We start from the raw sequence: 17,967 nt of genomic DNA on the forward strand, positions 1-17,967 counted from the left end.
GAAGTGCTGGCGATGGAAGCCATGGTTGCTGAAGAGCAAGTTGGAAGATGTACTCTTGTGTTGTCTATTGTTGTGAGGCGGATCTTTCCCGCATTCAGAGTGGGTATCGTCGGATTCAATACGAGCCGACCTCACCTCTTGCTCGCCGGTCCATGATGGCATCCTCCAAACCTCAAAGCCATCAAAGAATGATAGTAACCCTTTCTGATATACAGAACGACTACGTTCAATCCCAAGCACCACGCTTCAAGGCCTTTCTGGCGCCGAGAAAGGTTGAACCTGTTGCTTCAAAGGATGGCGAGTTCCAGAAGAATGCTCGAGATTCGCCGCGAGAGAACAACGAGTCGCTCGAAAAGCTGGCATAGCTGTCTGAAAGCTCGCCAAATTGATGAAGGTGGTAGTGCTTATCGGTTCGTCCTGGTTCACAGTATCCCCGAGGAACTGATGTCTCACCATGCCATCTCGAGCTTCTTCCGGCCCTGACAGTCTCCTTGCCAGACGGAGAGTTATGTTGCAGGCGCTTGATGTCTTCTTCTTGTTATCTGTATGTGTGAAACTTTGCCAGGAGGGTGATGTCGGCTCGAGAGGCTCCCGTCAGCCACCACGGGATGTGTCGACATGAGCGAAGAACGTAGGAAGTCCGATCGGCGGAAAGCATTGCGACGAAGGAATCTAAAACAAGGTGCTGGCAACAGAGAGATTCAGCTCCCCCAATTCTGCTGCCGTCGTCGGCGCCGCGATCCGGGCTTGGCGTGCGGCACGCCCCGCCACGCAGCCAATTCCAGACAGCTTCGTCGCTCCGCGTCCTCCCTCCTCCCCTTCACGACCAGCAATAACAAGAGTTTGGGTGGCAGCGTCCGCTGTGCGCCCCTCTTCGTGCCAGATTGCAGACATCTCCCCCCGTTGTGCTCACCCCAGCTGCCCAGGCGCTGGGGTTCGAGCGCTTCGCTGACCGCTCGCCTCTGGGCTTGAGCAGTCGTCTCGGTCACGCATCTGCGTGTATCAACTTTTGCATACCTTCCCCCCGAGCCGCTCCTCCTTCATTGCAGTCGAGCAGCTCGCTCTCTCAGAACTCCCTCCGGGTCGAGTTCTGTACTTTTAATTGAGTGATCTGGTCAGGCATCCGCCTGTATCAACTTTTACATCCCCTCGCCATGTCGCTATTTGCTTCGCCTCGCAAGCCAAGCTCGAACGGAGGATCGGCACCGCCGAACCCACCCATAGCCCTAGAATCGCGTTCGCGTGAGCCTTTGCCGGACGAAATCCAAGTTGGACCGCCGGTAGTCCGCCTGTGGTCGCCAACACCTGCAGAGGCCCGGGAAATGAGGCAACGCAAAGCCCAGGCGGACATGAAGGCCAGGCTGGTGGATTTCAGAGAGAAGAGAAAGAGGGAGGATGCCCAGAGAGCAGCAGCAAAGGAGACAGAGTTGTCCCAGCCGGACAACAAGCCACCATGCAGCTCAGGGGCATTTCCTTCTGCTCACAAGAAGCCACGGTTGGACAATGGCGACGCCTCTAACAACGTGCAGGAATCCAGCGGCGGAGGTCCGCTCAAAGTCAATACCAAAGGCCTGGGACCGCATCGGTTGATGGACATGGCCATTACTCGACCCGAGCCGCATCCTCTTCCGCTTGCTCAGTCCGCTCCACACGGTGATGGTATGGGCATTGATGCTGCGTCCAGTTTCGCGCACTCGATCCCGGCTAGCGCTCCTCCCAATCCAGCGGTAATCCAGACTGGGGACGAAGTCCAGCAGCAGAGGCTTTATGACTCGTGGACGTCAGCAATGCGCAATGACTGGCTATCGCCGTATGGTAACCCTGACCTTGGAGTGCACCGTCTGCTATGGAGCTTCTTCAGCGGCCCAGACTCCAAGCTCAGCGACAGGACATGCTTCATGGACAAGGCAGGCGATCCAAGACCGCGGTTTTGGTCATGTCGCCGTACCGAAGCATATGAACGGCGTCTACGCAGCAGCTCGAGACCAGATTTTCCAAGGCTTGGCACAGCGAGGTCGTCTGCCGTTCCGACCGGACGAAGGCGTCGTCAACGTCTACGGCGTTGCCAACGAAGGCAGCGGGCACTGGATTGCCTTTCACATCGACCGAGACCAGAAGATGGCCAAGGTGGTTGATTCCATGATGCCAAAGACGGAATATGGCCGGCGAGATACCACGAATCGGATGAAGACCTTCCTCGACCGCATGGCCTCCGTTAAGGGTGCTCATGCATCCTGGTTATCCACTCTCGGGCAATGGCAGGTCAGCTGGGCGGACGAAGCATACCAGCAGCAGAACAGCGACGATGGAAGCATTCACGCCTTGCAGAACTTCACCGACCTGATGCATCGCGGGGAGAGATCAAGCGCTTCCACGACGCTGATATCATCCGACAGCGTCTCGGGCTGAGATTGAATCGCAATCTTGCGGAAGGAGCAGACTCTTGGGCCGTTGTCAATCCTTTCGAAGATGAACTGCATGAGCTCTGGAAGGATCGACGGCCAACGGTAAAGCGGGAGTCTGGCACCGTCATAAAGACCGAGCGGGTGGAGTAGAAGATCTTGGGAGAGTCGTGGGACTGCCACGGGCGGTCGAAATGGTCAGGCGCCGAAAGTCGGCGAGAAAGGGGAGACTCGGTAGATATTCTACAAACAATAACAAGCTACACAGTTTCTTCAATGTTCTTTGATCGTTCTCATTTCCTAAAGGTCGCTGCACCAAGTATGGTCACTTGTCCAGAGCTGGGACCGCAGCAAGGTCTGGCTCCACTCTGGCTCCATGTTCTTTTGGTTTCCCCGGGCTGATGTCACACAGAGAGCTCACGAGAATACCATTGGATCTTCACTCCAACTTGTGTTTTCGGGGAGAAAACGTTCGACGATCTTCTTTGGGCGCAGGCCTGCTGGTCTTATTCCACGAATTGAAGGACGAAGCTGGCTATATGGTCAATTCTACGAGGATGTCCAACGGGTCGGGAACTGGTTGACCTTCAATGCTCAGTCCATCTGGCAGAGGACAATCATGCCAGCCTTTAGCGTCAACGCACAGTGGAGTTCAAAATCTGTCGGCTCGGTGTCGGAGATACTTTGGCTGGAAGTATCAATCTTGTTGCCTGATTGACCTGACAAGGGGTATGTACGAGCGACTGGATGCGACCAGCCAACGTATTGGTCGTATTCGGGGAGACGTCCATCTATACTCGTAATCTTCGCATGTCATAAAGATTGTATGGACTATAGAACGAGAATAAAACCAAGGGCATGGGGCCCGTTTTGCAGCTCCTGTCCAATACCAACTCCCAGGCCACCGCGCGTAAAGCCCTTCGTTTTCCTCTCCTTTTCACAGCCTCTGCGCTGTAGTCTCTCCCTCAGCACATTCGTCCAGCAACGACACACTCGACTTCGCCGCCCAGACCCCAAGAACCATGCTCGCATCCTTGGCCGGCAGCTTTGTTGGCATAGTTCTCTGTCTTTTGAAGACAGTCAGCGCCGACGCAGTTTCAAACTGCCAACCTTCCACCTTCGAGCCTCCAGATATCGACGGCGTCCAGTACCTGGCCATCCATGCCAATGCCGAGCTCGCATTTACGGCGATGTCTCTTCCACCAGCCACACTAGATGGGGCGAGCTATACCATCGACTTCTGCAATGTGACAGTCACCTACACTCATCCCGGCTGGAACGACACCATCAACGTATCAGTGTGGCTGCCACTCTCCAATTCTTCAAGCAACAGCTCTTGGAACGGAAGACTCTGGGCTGTCGGAGGGTCTGGATTTGCGGCTGGGGTGGGCTCGCTGTATATGACACAAGCAGTTGCAAAAGGTTTTGCTGCTCTCATGACAGACTCGGGACATCCGGCAGGTCTTACGAATGCACTGCGCCTGGACTGGGCCCTATCCAGCCCAGGGAATCTGAATTTACCGCTACTTTACGATTTCGGTTTGCGGACGTTGGGCGAGATGGGGCCCATCGGGAAAAAGACTACCAAAGACTTCTTTGCCCGCACGCCAGACTTTGCATATTTCAGTGGATGCTCGCAAGGTGGAAGACAGGGGCTGGAGATTGCACAACGCTTCCCAACTCATTACGATGGCATCCTTGCGGCAGCACCGGCGATATACTTTGACACTTTCCTTCCCGCGGCTTCGTGGGCGAGGCAAGTCATGGACGATATGGACGTGTATCCATCGCCGTGCGAGATTGATGTTTATATCAAAGAAGCTGTCAATGCCTGTGATGGCTTGGATGGTGTTCGTGATGGGATTATTTCGCACCCAGATCTTTGCTCTTTCAATCCCCACTCAGTGATGGGCAAGCAAGTTGCTTGTAACGGTACGAGCATCACTCTCTCTGTTGCCGGCGCAGAAGTGGTAGCCGCCGCCTGGCGTGGTCCATCAAGCCCCTCAGGAGACATAAGCTGGCCGGGCCTGAACAAAGATACCTCATTAACGGCAAACTACGTGGCCACCTCGTGTGCACAACAAAGTCGAGGATGTAGCCTGGCAGCCTCTCCGCTCCTCGACGACTTTTTCAAATATTTGTTAAACAAAGACCCGGCGCATACTACAGCGAACATGACGGACGAACAATTCTTGGCTCATCTCAGAACTTCTCATCGAGAACTCGGTCCCATCTTCGGTTCTGCCGACCCAAATCTATCCGAGTTCAAAGCCACTGGCGGCAAGATGATCAGTTGGCACGGTCTTGCGGACGAGACCATCCCTCCAGCAGGAACGATCGACTATTACAAGGAAGTCCTGGCCATCGACCCAGACGCATCTGACTTTTTCCGCTTCTTTGAAGCCCCTGGTGTCGGCCATTGTGCATGTGGTCCAGGCCCTTTTCCATGAAGCGCTTTTGATGATTTGATGAGTTGGGTGGAGCATGGCAAAGTACCAAAGACGCTGAACGCAACTGGCGAAGTTGGGACTCGAGTGCTGTGTCCCTATCCATCGCGGCAGACATTCGTTGGTAATGCAACGACTGGCGGCGCTGAATTTGTCTGCGTCTGATTAGCGTGCATGAACAGCATTGTCCTATCCACTACATTCGAATGTGGATGCACCGATAAACTTTCGTGCTCTGTTGCGTCTATCAAGAAATTCACCTGACTGAGCCTATGTACATTTTCGAGGAGCCTTGTGAGTAATGGCATGCTCTCCCTTTTGGCCCTAATATTTGGATGTACTGTTCTCGATTAACACTCAGTCTAATGCAATCTATGTCAAAAAGTATGCACTTGGGCATGGAGAGCCTTGGAAGCGTTCGAGTTGACTAAGCCATTTTCCTTGGCATCAGAATGACCGCAAGGCTGCGTCACTCGGCTTCAGATTCTGCCGAGGTTGACTTCTCGCAAGGACTATATTCCACGTGGGGATCTTAAACCAAGATTTTTCTCTGGAGTCCTATTCGTATTTGGCACATTCGGCGAGAGCGCGGCAAGTGTTGCGGATTGTGTGATTGTTACTAACGTTCACGGAGACTAGCTCAAAACTCTCTTCCCTCTGTCGCGGTGGTTCTTGCCTCCATTAGGGCATTGTTCAGCTGAAGGCGATCTCCTGAGTACAGAGTACCAATCCGACCGTTTGACTTTCCGCGAAATCGAGGTCTCAATTCTCAACAACAAAGATCCTGCCTACTGATTTCCAAGCGACGATATTCTCTATTCGTATGATCACTTTTGCAAGGGTAAAAGCCCAGATGATATCCAGAACTGACCTCACATTTGTACGAGCTACTACTGAGTCAGGACAGCTCGACAGAGATGCACGCAAGACAGTGCGATCATACGTCATGAAAGAGTATCGTCGCAAACAGCGGAAATGGAGACATGGTGAGTCTCGCCTTGACGACTCTAAACCTTGCTCTCGACTCTGGAAGTCGAAAAGCGCTTCAAAACTTCTATGAACTCTATCATCAAGCCTTATGTTCCCTCCGGCAGAGGACATACACTCATCTGAAAGGCAGGGCCCTTGGAGATATCCTCGCCGCCAACTACATTCTCTCACTTGTAGAAGCAATGAAATGTCATTCTCACCAGGACTTTCTCTGGCAATGGCACTCACGAGGGCTTTTGGACCTTTTACGGTCGTCAGGACCAGAAGCAATTACTATCGCCGACGAGCAGCTGCAAAGTATCCCGGGCTTGCAGACTTGGCGCACCATGGCTCTGAGTCGAGCACTTGTGCAGCGACAAGGCCTTCCATCTTTCTACATTGACGAGGGAAACGACCCGCAATCGAGAAGTGTTGCAGACATTGCGTTCAAGGTGCCGGGATGCTTGGAGGCCCTTGCAGAGTTGACGGATTTCTCATATCTGGCTATAGCGAGGCCGATAATTGACGATGCTTTACAGCTACGAGAACAGCTGCACGGATATGGCCTTCACACATGCAACGCCGTCGACGTAGTGAGTCTCGAGGAATATCCGATCTTTCACACTTGGCTTGGAAACGAGCTCTCAGACATCTTCCCCACGGTCTACAACTTCGCAAGCATTGAAGACGCCGGGCTTCATCAAATCTACTGGATGTGTCTTCTCGAACTGGACAGAGCCATTCTCGAGGTTCTGGCCCTTCTTCCGGACAACAACGATAACATTACCCAGGGATTCAAATTTGGAGAACTGCGAGTGGAAATGGATGAGTGTGCTGATTCCCTCTGTCAGAGTCTTCCATTCCTCTCTTCGCCGCAAATGAAGACTATTGGACTGATTGCGACGACAAAGCCGCTCTACTTTGCTAAGAGCATTATGAGCGCCGGGAACCGCCCGGGAACGCAGAGAGGAAGGTTGAGTAGTGTTGGCGAGTGGATCGAAACGTTACTTTGGGATACAGGTTTCGTAATCTTGAAGGTACTTTGGGCTCCGAGCATCTTTGTTAATGACGGGTCGTCCGCTCTTGTGGTTGGCAGTGAACTTGTTCATTGGCAGGTTATGGGATTTGAGCCCAGACCATACAGAGGAGAAGTCGAGTGTAACACCATGCGAGGCAGATCAACGTTCTTGGCTTGGTGCTCCAGTCATGTACCAAGGGCTGAAATAGGACAAAGACTGCATGATCACAATCATAGTCCATTACACCCCTTCGAACAACCCTCTCAGGTCATCTGTTCTGGCTTCACAGTACGCTGATCATCATACTACAGACATGGGAGTGGTCGACCGAGCCCGGGTTCAACCTGCCCAGCGACCATCTTTGTCTCGATTTATGACTACTATCTGACGCAAACATCAAGATAGACAGATAACGTCGTGGCAACAAAAGGATGACTTCATTCCAGAACCAGCTAAGAGATTATCTACTATCTTGATGTCCAATTTGTTTCCTTGATTGCCCAGCGCATTTTCAAAATCACAATAAGACCTCAATCAAAACCTTCTCGATCTCCACAAAATCTGCATCGGCATTCGATGTATCAGAGCATGGCGAGACGATGACAACCTCAGCGTATAAAAAGTTGCAATCTGTCAAGATGTCAGCGTTAGGTCTTCGACGTTGAGACCATTGGTATAAGTTACTTTTCTGGTTCATGCCCACGGCTTGGCTCACTCTCTCGCTATGGCATCACACAGGCCTAGCCCAGCGATATCCTCCGACTGCGAGCGTTGGCTACGTTGCAACAAGATAGCCTTCCACGGGCGACCACGTCGCTTGGTTGGGGATTGAGACTGGCTTCCTCCGATCTTATGGACCTTCGAAGGGCGACCACGCTTTCTAGGCGGCGTAGTCATGTTATAGACTCCAGAGATAGCAGGCGAGGCTGTCTTAGCTACGACCTGCTGCTCAAGCCTCAAAGCGAGGTCCGCCTTCGAAGGCCGACCACGCTTCTTCGGCTTTGGTGTTTCAATGGCTACAATTGCGTCTTTGGGAGTAATAATTTCATTGAGCGCAACAGCCTCGCTTGGAGTGTTCAGTTCAACATAGGCGTCGTTGACATGCGAATCCTGTTCAGACTGGGATGAGTCGCCTTCGACAGTCGACTTCCGCAGCTTGCTCATCATCCAAGCTGCGGCCTTGGCTCCACGAGCTGGGTCGGTCATGGATAGATATTTGAGAAGGTCTTCATAGTTCTCGCTCTGCTCGGCCTTGGCCATTGCTGCTCGGAACACCTTATACTGCAGGAGAGCCATATGGTGTCTACGTTGACTGTTTGCTACGGCGACACCAAGCTGGCGGAGTCGCTTTCTAGCGATCGCTTTCGCAGCATCGTTGGAGACTTTGTTGTCCTGTCATATCTGTTAACAAGTCGTGTTGTGGCAAGAGGTGGAAGAATGCTTACGCTGAATTGGATAGACATTGTAGTAGGGATGTTTGTCGAGGATGTTACTGTGAAGCTTGGTAACGGTGAAGCTTGGTGACGGCTCAAGGGTAGATACGTTCAACGATTAACGATATATCTTCAATATTGGAGAGACTCGGCAGAGTAGATGCGAATTGTAGAGAGTAGATGATGGAACAAGTCGAGGGGGAAGAATGGCTATTATATAAACAAGAGAAATAAGGTTTCTTTTGAGATATTTTAAAGTACACCTTACTTTATATATTAAACTATATCTTGCCTGATGTAGTCTAGTGCAGATTTAAGGTTTGACATACTATATCTTAATAAACTCTAATTTGTAAGCAGGGCAATGGGCTGTATTAAAACAATGATTGTTCGTATCTAGAAGCTGTTATATAAAAGAAGACGCGGGCAAGCTTGGGCTTTGCTATCTATCCCCATAGCGACGTCTTTTGATCTCCCAACAAGACAGGCAAAGCTTTCAGTCTAGGGGTCATTCCGCTCGCAAGGCTACGAGGCTACGTAATCGCATTGTTCGCTGCCATCTCGTCCGTACTACAAGAGTCAACAGCGGCAGAAAGGGTTTGTCAATACAGCGATGTCTTGGAGCAGGTGTCGAGCCGCTTTCTATTCGTTCATTTCGAACCTAAACCAGTGGATCTTTATTTGAACTAGGCGATCTCATATCTCTGCAACTTATGTCACAGTACCGCATTTGACTTTGTCGGAAGAGCTGGAAGTCATCAAATGATTATACGGCCTATTCTCCAGCAACGATATCCGATCATCCACATGGACCACATGGAGCTCCCTGGCATGCAATATAAATGGCGGGATGGCGAGAGCGACTTCAAAAAGTATGTCAAATGTCGAAAGACCTTTTGGCAATAATGAATAACGATCCAATTTCAATAGAGCAGAAAACCACATCTCCCAGAAAATCCCGAATCAATCGTCCAAGACTTCGGGTCCCAGGAAGGTCTACTACGCTCCAGATAAAAACTATTCCCGTTGAACAGCTCGCCACAGAAAGAGTCAAGGTTGAGCACATCGCGGAGGATGATCATATTGTCTCTCATGCGAGGGAAAGGGAAGCGGTCAATCCACGGAAGATGAGGTGTCGTTAGCTGTAACGGTGTTGGTTGGAGAGACGCTGGAGCTCCGGGCCTTGCTCGTAAGGACTGGACCATTCCGTGGCATCCGGCACGCGTCAGGCCTAGAATGGCACCGTGGCTCACCAGAGCTGCGTAGAGCGAATGGCCTGGGAGCGATAAGAGAAAATTTTCCAGGGAGATCTGCTCAGATGGAGTGTTGAACCTGATCCCTCCTATTTCTCCAGTGACTGACGGTGTTAGATCGCTTCGGTGCCATGGTTCCGCTTCACCTTCTGGGGAGTTTGGAATTTTATTGGAAGATTGATCTTCGATGCCGAGTGTACCAGGCCCATCGCTGAGCGTGGACTCTGGCTCACTGCCGTTTTTGAGTCTTGCTCCTGGATCATATCAGTGTGCCTCTTCCGCCAAGTACATCTTGCTGCCATAAGTACTTCTTGCTCGTTGCGCTAGTCTGTCTTGCCTGCGCTTCCTTTCCCGAGCATCATCAATGCCATACCAGTCATCGTCCTGAGGGTCTGCTCGCGGCCTGCCCCGTTTCCGGCGCTGAATGACATTTGAATGCTCAGGATCCATGGATGGTGTTCTCGTATGCATTTGTAGGAGGAAACGAAGAGGTCGTGATGTCGACGGCACTGGCGGCTGATGACAAATTGTCCTTCCTTCCTCCAGGGCTGTCATCAGCCGACCGCCATACAGCCTTGTTCATTGCCCTTTTTATTCAAACGTTTCCGAAACCATGGACGAAACGTCCACAATCGAACTGCAAGGCTACTCCAGCGCCAAATACACCATCGAGCGTCTCGTACAAGTCCAGCGTGAAGCCTCACCTTCGAATTGTGGAGCATCCTCCGACCGGGCTGATCCATGTTGCCATGTCCCATTTGCCAGGCTAGTAAGCAGAACACTACTGGCCTGAACTGCACTCCCAGTTCATTCAAAGGACAGCAAGGCCCCAAGCAAAGAATATGAGGCTAGTATCTACCACAATCATGGGGATCATTCTCTCAAAGCTCCTCCTAGTCGAACAACCTTCCCCCTATAACGGCCAGATCATCAACATCGGCTCGCAAGCACTCACCACGAACGAAATTGCGTCCACGCAAAGTGATGAGGTGCAAGTGGAGTACATTTCCCGAGACGAGGTTGTAAGGGAGGGAAATAGGTTTCGGGGAGTGCAGCCTTGGTAGATTCCGCGACATGCTTCTTTTGACCTCACCTCTTTTGAGGAGACGTCTTGGATGAGGTTGATGATGTTCGAAGAGTTTGTGAGGCAGGCGAGGGGTGCGGAGTGAGGATCTATGGGATATCCATTAGTGGAAGAGTACTGGGGTGAGGAGAGAACACTGCAAATAGCGTCGATTTGGTTAATAGCGATCGATCGGTTCTGCTGAGCAGTTCCTCTTGGTCGAGTCAGTCCGTCATTCCGCACATAGCTCACAGTCCTGATGCTCATGAGTTCAGTGCGGCTTAGAAGACACTCCTCACAACCGCCATGGCCCAGTCCTTCGGGCCCTTCTTCCTTTTCTCCTCCTGCAACTCAGCAATGCTCGCCCGCCTCTGATCCGCGTTAACATCCTCTCCACTGATCATGGTCCTCTGACCCTCCCTCATGCCGGTGTAGATGTCCATATTCTTCGTCCTAATAAAGAACGGGCGGTGGCTCGGATATGCAAACCAGCTGTAAACTTTCCATGCGATGTACAGGGCGAGGAGGAAGGGACCCGCGAGATATGCTTGGAAGAAGAGCTCTGCGTCGAGGTAGGGCCCGCCGACGGGGTAGAGGGCGACGTAGAATTGGGCCATGAGACAGATGACGTTGATGAGGAGGCAGAGCCAGGAGCCCCAGACGCCGAACATGGCTTTGAATGGGAGCTCGTCGACGGAGTGGCCGTTGGCAGCCCTGTTGTGTGTTAGCAGATGTGCATCAAAACGGACTGCGGTATTAGGGCTCACCAAGCCTTGCGGAAACGAATATGAGCTGCCGCGATGCTGCCGTAGATGAAGAAGACAGACAGACCCGACAGGGACAAGAGCCATGTGAAAATGACACCACCGTTGTCAGCCAAGTTGATGAAGGCTAAGCAGCCGAAGAGGAGTTGCAGAATGATCACGACGGTTGGACGACCCTTTCTGTCGACGTACGCGAACAGCTTGGGACCCATGCCTGTCGACTGAATTAGCGTTACTCAAAAGCTAAGAATTTGCGGGTCACGGTACCATTCGCAGCCAAGGCCTGCATCGTGCGCGTCGAGCCAAAAGTGCACGAGTTGGCAACACTCATGACCGAGATAAGAATGACCGCGTTGAAAATCGACGGGAGAGCTTTGATGCCAGCGAGCTGGATAGCAATGACGAAAGGTGAGTGGCGCGAATCGGCACCATCAGTGTCGTACAACGGACTGTTTGCTGGGACGATGAGGCCCACGAGAAACAGGTTCACGATGTAGAAGATTGCAATACGCCACACCACCTGTTTGGAAGCTCGTGGGATCTCCTTCCTTGGGTTGTCAGTTTCCGCTGCGGCGAGACCAGTGAGTTCAGTTCCCGTGTAGGCGAAGGACGCTGTTACGAAGACGGTACAGAATCCGTGGAAGCCATTGAGGAAGGCGCCTGGGTTGTGCCTGGAACGTGATGTTAGTAGGGTGCGGGAAATCCCGACTATATGACCTTACCAGTATCTCGCTCCAATGTAACCTCTATCGTCAGTCGGAACGCCACCGCAATCAATGATGATTCCAAGGATCATGAAGCCCAGACAAGCAATGATCTTGAGCAGACTAAGCACGAATTCAACCTGCCTCAATTAGCTCGGGTTCAGTCAAAACATGTGGCAACACAAACCTCGCCATAACCTCTGACGCCAAAGAACTGGATGACCACCAGGGCGAAGAGTAGCGGACAAATCCACGCAGCGTCTGAAATGCCCGCGCTTCCATTCCAGTAATGGATGATGTTACAAGCGGCCGATATTTCGAAAGGCAAGACGGTCAACCAACTGACTGCGTACTGCCATCCACAAGCAAAGCCCCATGACGGGTCGAGGAAGCGAGTGATATACATAGTGAATGCGCCATTGATCGGGTACATGACAGCCAGTTCGGCGAGCGCCTGCATCATCAGATAGATCATACCACCGATGATGATGAAGCCGATGAGCACGGCTCCCGGCCCACCAGTCTGGAAGGCACTGGCCGTTCCGACGAAGAGACCAGCGCCGATTGCACCACCGCTGTAGAGGACACATCAGTAGAGCAATAACAGAAGACTAAGCTTCAACAGGACGTACATAGCAATCATCTGCATGTGCCTCCCCTTCAAATTCCGGTGCAACTTGTTCTGATCGGCGACGACGATAGCAGTATCTTCTACATCGATACTGAACTGCCGACCGCGAACATGGTCGGCCAGAGGCGCGGGCTCCTTGGGAGGGAACTCGTGGCCATTCTTCTCAGCAATATCGACACTCTCGCGTGCGAGACTCATGGTTAATTAAATAACCAAGGTTTTGGGGAGAAACAAGGAAGTACAGTGCAAAAGTGAAAGGTTCTTGCTGAGAGATAGGTAGATACAAGAGCGTGCGCTGCGGGACCGCCTGCATCCTCGACATGTGCGAGGGAAAGCCACCGCCCCGATTGGGCAGGTGATTGCTGTGGGCGACAGATATGCTTTTTGCGTACGTGTAGTTGGTTGGACAGCCTGACGATCGTCTATGCCTTTCACAAGCTCCTGCTGGCAAGAGCTTATCTCCTAGCCGAGCCGTTATCTTTTAGAAGCTTGTTGACGTACCGGTGTCTTGTCTCTATAAAGCCCCATCCCCGATTGCTGCGGCGTTGGAATTGTTGTTGTAATCTTCAATCCCTCAAGAACTCGCCACATCCACGATATCGCCGTCGTCCTCATTGGTGCAGATGGCCTGACCAGGCACAATCAGTAAACGGGCCGATGCGGATGCACTTTCGAGGCCACCAGCGATCACGTGTTCAGCCATCCCGGAAGCCGCTGCTAGCCATGTACAGTACCTCGTCGGTGTCGCCGTGTTTAGTCACTATCGGCCGGGAGATTGCAGCACCCAGTAACAGCACTTGCAGAGAACTACCCTGCCCGTTCCGATCAAGGTGAAATGTGTTGAGCTGCCGTCTCTCCGCCTTTTCACCAGCGACTGCGCTTCCGTTCACGTTGTAGGCAGATTAGACGGCCTGCACGAGATGGGGATGAATGCTCCATTTGAGCGGAACACGGAGGGTGAGGGTAAGAGCAAGAATGTCTTGTTCTTGATTTACCCTCCTTGTTCCGGTTCAAGTGGAAGGTATTGAACTGCCATGTCTCCGGGGTTTCACAAGCGAGTGCGTTACTGATTGCACTCCCGGCTGCTCAGACGGCTTGGGAGTAACAGGGATGGATCTTCCTTTTGAACAGAACAACGAGGGTAGATCGACCATGAAGATCATCTCTCCGACGATGTGGCCACCAGAAGTCCAACTGCTCTGCCCTCGTCGTGTCTTGGCATGAAGGCGTTCATACGGTCGAATCATCAGCGTCAACTATCTTTCAGGTCGTTGGAGCTCTGCTTTTGGAACTTCGACGCGGGAAGGCTGCCGGCGAATCCTTAGGCTGCCACGTGTGTTGGAGACTAAGGCTAGCCCATGGAACAGTCGTAGAGGCCGAGATGCCCGGTCTCGGAATCAAGATTGGAATAGATAAGGCCATCTTTGCACCATAGTCAGAGTGTCGTGTGGCACTTTGGCTATTGCATGAACCGAATAACTGCCAGGTCTGAGGTTGGTCCTAAACAAGATTCGCAAGCTTCGGACAAGGAAACGCCGCGTCGCAAGGAAAGAGATAGCACTTGGGAATTTCCACAGGAAATAATTCATGATAGTCAAGACAAGCGGCATCTGCATTTAGTCAGAATCGCGAGAACAGGTCGCTAATACATACCGCGTTCCGCAGGACTAGGGGTATCCTATGCAATCCACCAGCGCCTCGCTAGTTTTCGTCATCCAGAATCATAACAGCAGACTGCTTCTGCTTGTGCCTGGGCTTGCCCTTGGGCTGCCTCTCCCCTTCTCATACAACCACTTGTTGTTTAAACCCATGCTCGACTTGGTCCCCTTCGTCGGCGTCTGCAGACTGCCTGAGCTGTCAAACTCGCTGACGCTCAATGGCGAGCTTCTGTTGCTCGTGTAGCTTAGCCGCCGTCTCTCACTTCCTCCACTCTTCAGTGCGCTCCCAGCTGCCAAGGGCGACAACGATCCACTGGTCCTCCGCTGGCTGTCGAATGGCGAAGTCCGCAGGAAGGAGCCAGTGTTGTCCAGAGGTGTGCCGCGGCCGCTCAATGGCGAACCGCTCACTTCTGCACGAACACTACTGCTAGCAGAACGTGGCGTATTCGACCGAGAAAACCGAGGTGGTGTGACATACTGCTCCTTCTCTTGTGGTGTTGCAGGACGGGACATCGGTGGGAGACCCATGAGTTCGCGTTGTGAGGGCGTAAGAGGTATGTCTTCGCAAGCGTCGGGTGTGCGCCACAGCGGTGCAGTCGCAACGCCGATATTCACAAGCAAGAGAAGTCGAGCAATCCAAAGAACATACACGGGGTATGGGTGGATTAAGCGACTCCACTGGTGTGGTAAGCTGGCGGATATGTTAGGACTGCACTATGTTATGCCTTCCTCGATACTTACATGTCGTATAGTAGACCGGGAACGAAGAAAGTGACGAGGAGGAAGCCCGCACTGAGGAGAATGTTCTTCATGTTGCGGCCATCGAAGTTGGTCGCGCTTCGCCGCCGGATGATCTCGTCCATGCGCGGGTGTATCCAGCCATTCTGGTTGGCGCGTATTGGTGTTGAAACTGTCGCAGGCGAGCTCGCACTCTTCTTGGGCGTGATATTGAGCGAAGGCAGGGTAATCGGAACTGGCGAACTGGTGGTCGGAACTGGCGAAGTGCTCGTCTTGCCCGCAGAAGTCTGCGTGACCGACTGCGACGAGGTGGACCGCACCAGTGATGTTGAAGACATGGTCGCGTCGATTCGGAGTTGGTCGCTATGCTGGGGTGTTAGTACATTAGTCGAAGGTGTTGGTCGGCGTTCAATGCATGCTCGGTGATGTGGTGTATTTGAAGGAGAACCAATGGTTGCTACGGGAAGTGAAGTCGCTCGGCTTACCTGCCACACAGGGGTTTCAATCGAAGCTTTATTAAACATTGATGGAGCTCGCCCTGCTTCGCTTCACCAGCCCCACTCGAGCTGTTTCACACGCTGACATCTGACGACTCTGGAAGTTGGCAGAGCACACTTAGCATGATCAACAACAAAAGGGGTGACGAGTGAGTGAATGACAATGTCGTCCTCGCTGCAAAGCCTCGACGCACAAATCGCCGCAGTACTGTCCGACTGGTCAATCACGACTACCATCCTTGCTCTCGTGATCGCCGGCTTCTTGATATACCCGCTCGTGTTCGCCGATGAGCCAGATACCCATCCTCTACTATTAGCCCGACAAGGCACAGCCTCAGCTGTCAGAAACAAGGGCGAGTCAGCTGTATACCGAAGTCCAGAAGTACCACATGGATATCCCCTAAAGACGGGTTTGAATGTCAAAGATGCAGGAGCTCCAAGATGGGCGAGCGGCAAAGATGGCGATATTCGGGATATTTGGAGAGAAGTCCAGCGAGGTGGGCAGAATGGTAGTGACGGCAAGGAGACTCCCAAGGGATTGATCATGACGGTGCTTGGAAAAGAAGAGATCGTGGAACACGGAATTGAAGATCTTTCCAAGGAGATCGGCATTATTGGACAACATATCAAGCAGGCTGGCGTCAAGAAGGTCGCCATTTACCTGCCTAACAGTGTGGAGTATTTGACAACCGTCTTTGGTGAGTTATAGAAGAAGCAAGGAAGGATGTAAAGCTGACTGCGACCAGCATGTGCTTTCTACGGCTTGACTCCAGTTCTCCTACCATTCAACTTGCCACATCCAAAGCTCTATGAGCTCCTGAACGCTACCGGCGCAGATGGCCTTGTCTGCGGTGCAGGAACAGTCCCGCTTGACGATCTACCGCAGCATGCCAAGAACATCAAGTCCCTCGCCTGGGTCGTGGAGAAGACGAGCAGACACATGGACTGGAACGGAGCTCCAGACTCAGCGCAAGGACGTCTTTCGGTCAGCGTCTGGCATGATGTGGTTGAAGAGAACAAGTCTAAAGCAGGCGCTGAACTGCCAAGCAACGAGAGCGACGACAAACCAGGCGATGTCATTACTGTCTGGCAACCAACTGACTCTACCTCGAAACCCGAGATTGTGTCCTTCACGCAGGAAAACATCGTGTCAGCCGTTGCCGCACTCATCTCTGCGATCCCGCCAAGGCAACGCCTTACCCCAGCAGACTTGGTCCTGCCTGCCGACACCTTCACCCATTCCTACGTCCTCTGCCAGACGTTCGCCGCGCTCTTCACTCACTGCAGCCTTGCAATCAACAGCGTGGCCGTACCTGGCGTTGATCTCAACCTCGCTCGCCGCGGTGTCGCACCAACTGTCGTCATCGCATCCGCGGAGACTCTGGCGAAGCTGCACCAGCAAGAGCTTGGTGGCATCAGCACTGGTCTTCAGAAGTTCGGTAAATACACACAAGACCAGACAATGTCAGCAGGTCGCATGCCAACGGACGGGCTCCTCTTCAAATTGATCGGTCCCTCATCTTCGAGCGGCGAGCCCGGCAAACTTCGCCTCATCCTCACTTCCGACCGCTTGGGCGCAGGTAGCCCACCTCTCACGTCGACCATGCTCTCAGACCTGCGCATTTTCACCCGTGCGCGAATCATCTACGCATTGACCACGGCGAAGGTTGCTGGTGCGGTAGCGCAGACGAATGTGTTCGATTACAGGAGGGATGAAGGTGCCGCACATTCGCACTTTGGCATTCCACTGAGCAGTGTGGAGATCAAGGTGCTGAGCCCCGGTAATGATGCAGATGTTGGAGCGCAAGAGCCAAAAGGCGAGCTCGTGGTGACAGGCCCAGCTGTGGCAGGCGGAGAGGTGAAGTTGGGCGTGAGAGGAAGGATAAGGGAGGATTTCACGATTGCTTATGCCTAATAGATCAACAGGTGGTCGTCCATAGAAGACGGCGCGAGCTGGTTGCAAGACGATTTCATGGTCTATCAATCAAAAATTCAAGGTGACTGCTCAACCCGTTACACGACTTCATACGGTGAAGGCTGTTGCACAGCACAAGCGAGGCTTGTCTTCGGGCTGTGCAGTGTTGCCCACGAAATCCACGTCAAGGCCAATGGGGTGTGTTGACTTTGCCCACTGTCCGTAGCGCGCTTTCCACGCTAATGCAGGGTTTTGTGGCTGTGGAGCTGATACAGGCACTGTGGAACAACGTTCAGCTCTCGCAGCCGGCCACACGCCGAAGCGGGCTTGACAGGCGGCATCGACAGCCTTCCCGACCTTGAACTTGAAGTGCCCAACTTCCAACTCCTCAAACCTCACTTTCCTCACCATCGTCTCTGTGCGGCCCACAAGCCCATTTACCTCTACCCTCATTTACGTGGACATCATATCTTC

At 52.6% G+C, this 17,967-nt stretch overlaps 7 protein-coding genes across 7 annotated transcripts; 4 read left to right on the forward strand and 3 right to left on the reverse strand.

The window, feature by feature from the left end:
* Window positions 1-1,154: 1,154 nt before the first annotated feature.
* Window positions 1,155-2,409, forward strand: M409DRAFT_18930 (uncharacterized protein; the record flags this gene model as incomplete). The annotated part of the gene is made up of 2 exons (XM_033804708.1): window positions 1,155-1,815; window positions 1,862-2,409. The coding sequence occupies 2 exons, from the start codon at window positions 1,155-1,157 to the stop codon at window positions 2,407-2,409; spliced, it is 1,209 nt and encodes a 402-aa protein (XP_033671849.1).
* Window positions 2,410-3,424: 1,015 nt separating this feature from the next.
* M409DRAFT_51201 (uncharacterized protein) lies at window positions 3,425-4,852 on the forward strand (the record flags this gene model as incomplete). The annotated part of the gene is made up of 1 exon (XM_033811741.1): window positions 3,425-4,852. One exon carries the CDS (start codon window positions 3,425-3,427, stop codon window positions 4,850-4,852), a length of 1,428 nt encoding a protein of 475 aa, XP_033671850.1.
* A 1,313-nt stretch (window positions 4,853-6,165) lies between these two features.
* Window positions 6,166-7,214, forward strand: M409DRAFT_18932 (uncharacterized protein; the record flags this gene model as incomplete). The annotated part of the gene is made up of 2 exons (XM_033804709.1): window positions 6,166-6,855; window positions 7,149-7,214. The coding sequence occupies 2 exons, from the start codon at window positions 6,166-6,168 to the stop codon at window positions 7,212-7,214; spliced, it is 756 nt and encodes a 251-aa protein (XP_033671851.1).
* A 334-nt stretch (window positions 7,215-7,548) lies between these two features.
* Window positions 7,549-8,300, reverse strand: M409DRAFT_51202 (uncharacterized protein; the record flags this gene model as incomplete). Its single annotated transcript, XM_033811742.1, has 2 exons — window positions 7,549-8,229; window positions 8,283-8,300. 2 exons carry the CDS (start codon window positions 8,298-8,300, stop codon window positions 7,549-7,551), a joined length of 699 nt encoding a protein of 232 aa, XP_033671852.1.
* Window positions 8,301-10,867: 2,567 nt separating this feature from the next.
* M409DRAFT_18934 (uncharacterized protein) lies at window positions 10,868-12,883 on the reverse strand (the record flags this gene model as incomplete). Its single annotated transcript, XM_033804710.1, has 6 exons — window positions 10,868-11,300; window positions 11,354-11,564; window positions 11,618-12,021; window positions 12,073-12,194; window positions 12,242-12,629; window positions 12,687-12,883. The coding sequence occupies 6 exons, from the start codon at window positions 12,881-12,883 to the stop codon at window positions 10,868-10,870; spliced, it is 1,755 nt and encodes a 584-aa protein (XP_033671853.1).
* Window positions 12,884-14,406: 1,523 nt separating this feature from the next.
* M409DRAFT_63971 (uncharacterized protein) lies at window positions 14,407-15,419 on the reverse strand (the record flags this gene model as incomplete). The annotated part of the gene is made up of 2 exons (XM_033815856.1): window positions 14,407-15,034; window positions 15,085-15,419. 2 exons carry the CDS (start codon window positions 15,417-15,419, stop codon window positions 14,407-14,409), a joined length of 963 nt encoding a protein of 320 aa, XP_033671854.1.
* Window positions 15,420-15,741: 322 nt separating this feature from the next.
* M409DRAFT_63972 (uncharacterized protein) lies at window positions 15,742-17,493 on the forward strand (the record flags this gene model as incomplete). The annotated part of the gene is made up of 2 exons (XM_033815857.1): window positions 15,742-16,276; window positions 16,325-17,493. The coding sequence occupies 2 exons, from the start codon at window positions 15,742-15,744 to the stop codon at window positions 17,491-17,493; spliced, it is 1,704 nt and encodes a 567-aa protein (XP_033671855.1).
* Window positions 17,494-17,967: the final 474 nt, after the last annotated feature.

The sequence above is a fragment of the Zasmidium cellare genome, assembly GCF_010093935.1.
Source record: "Zasmidium cellare ATCC 36951 unplaced genomic scaffold M409scaffold_6, whole genome shotgun sequence".
Lineage (NCBI taxonomy): Eukaryota > Fungi > Ascomycota > Dothideomycetes > Mycosphaerellales > Mycosphaerellaceae > Zasmidium > Zasmidium cellare.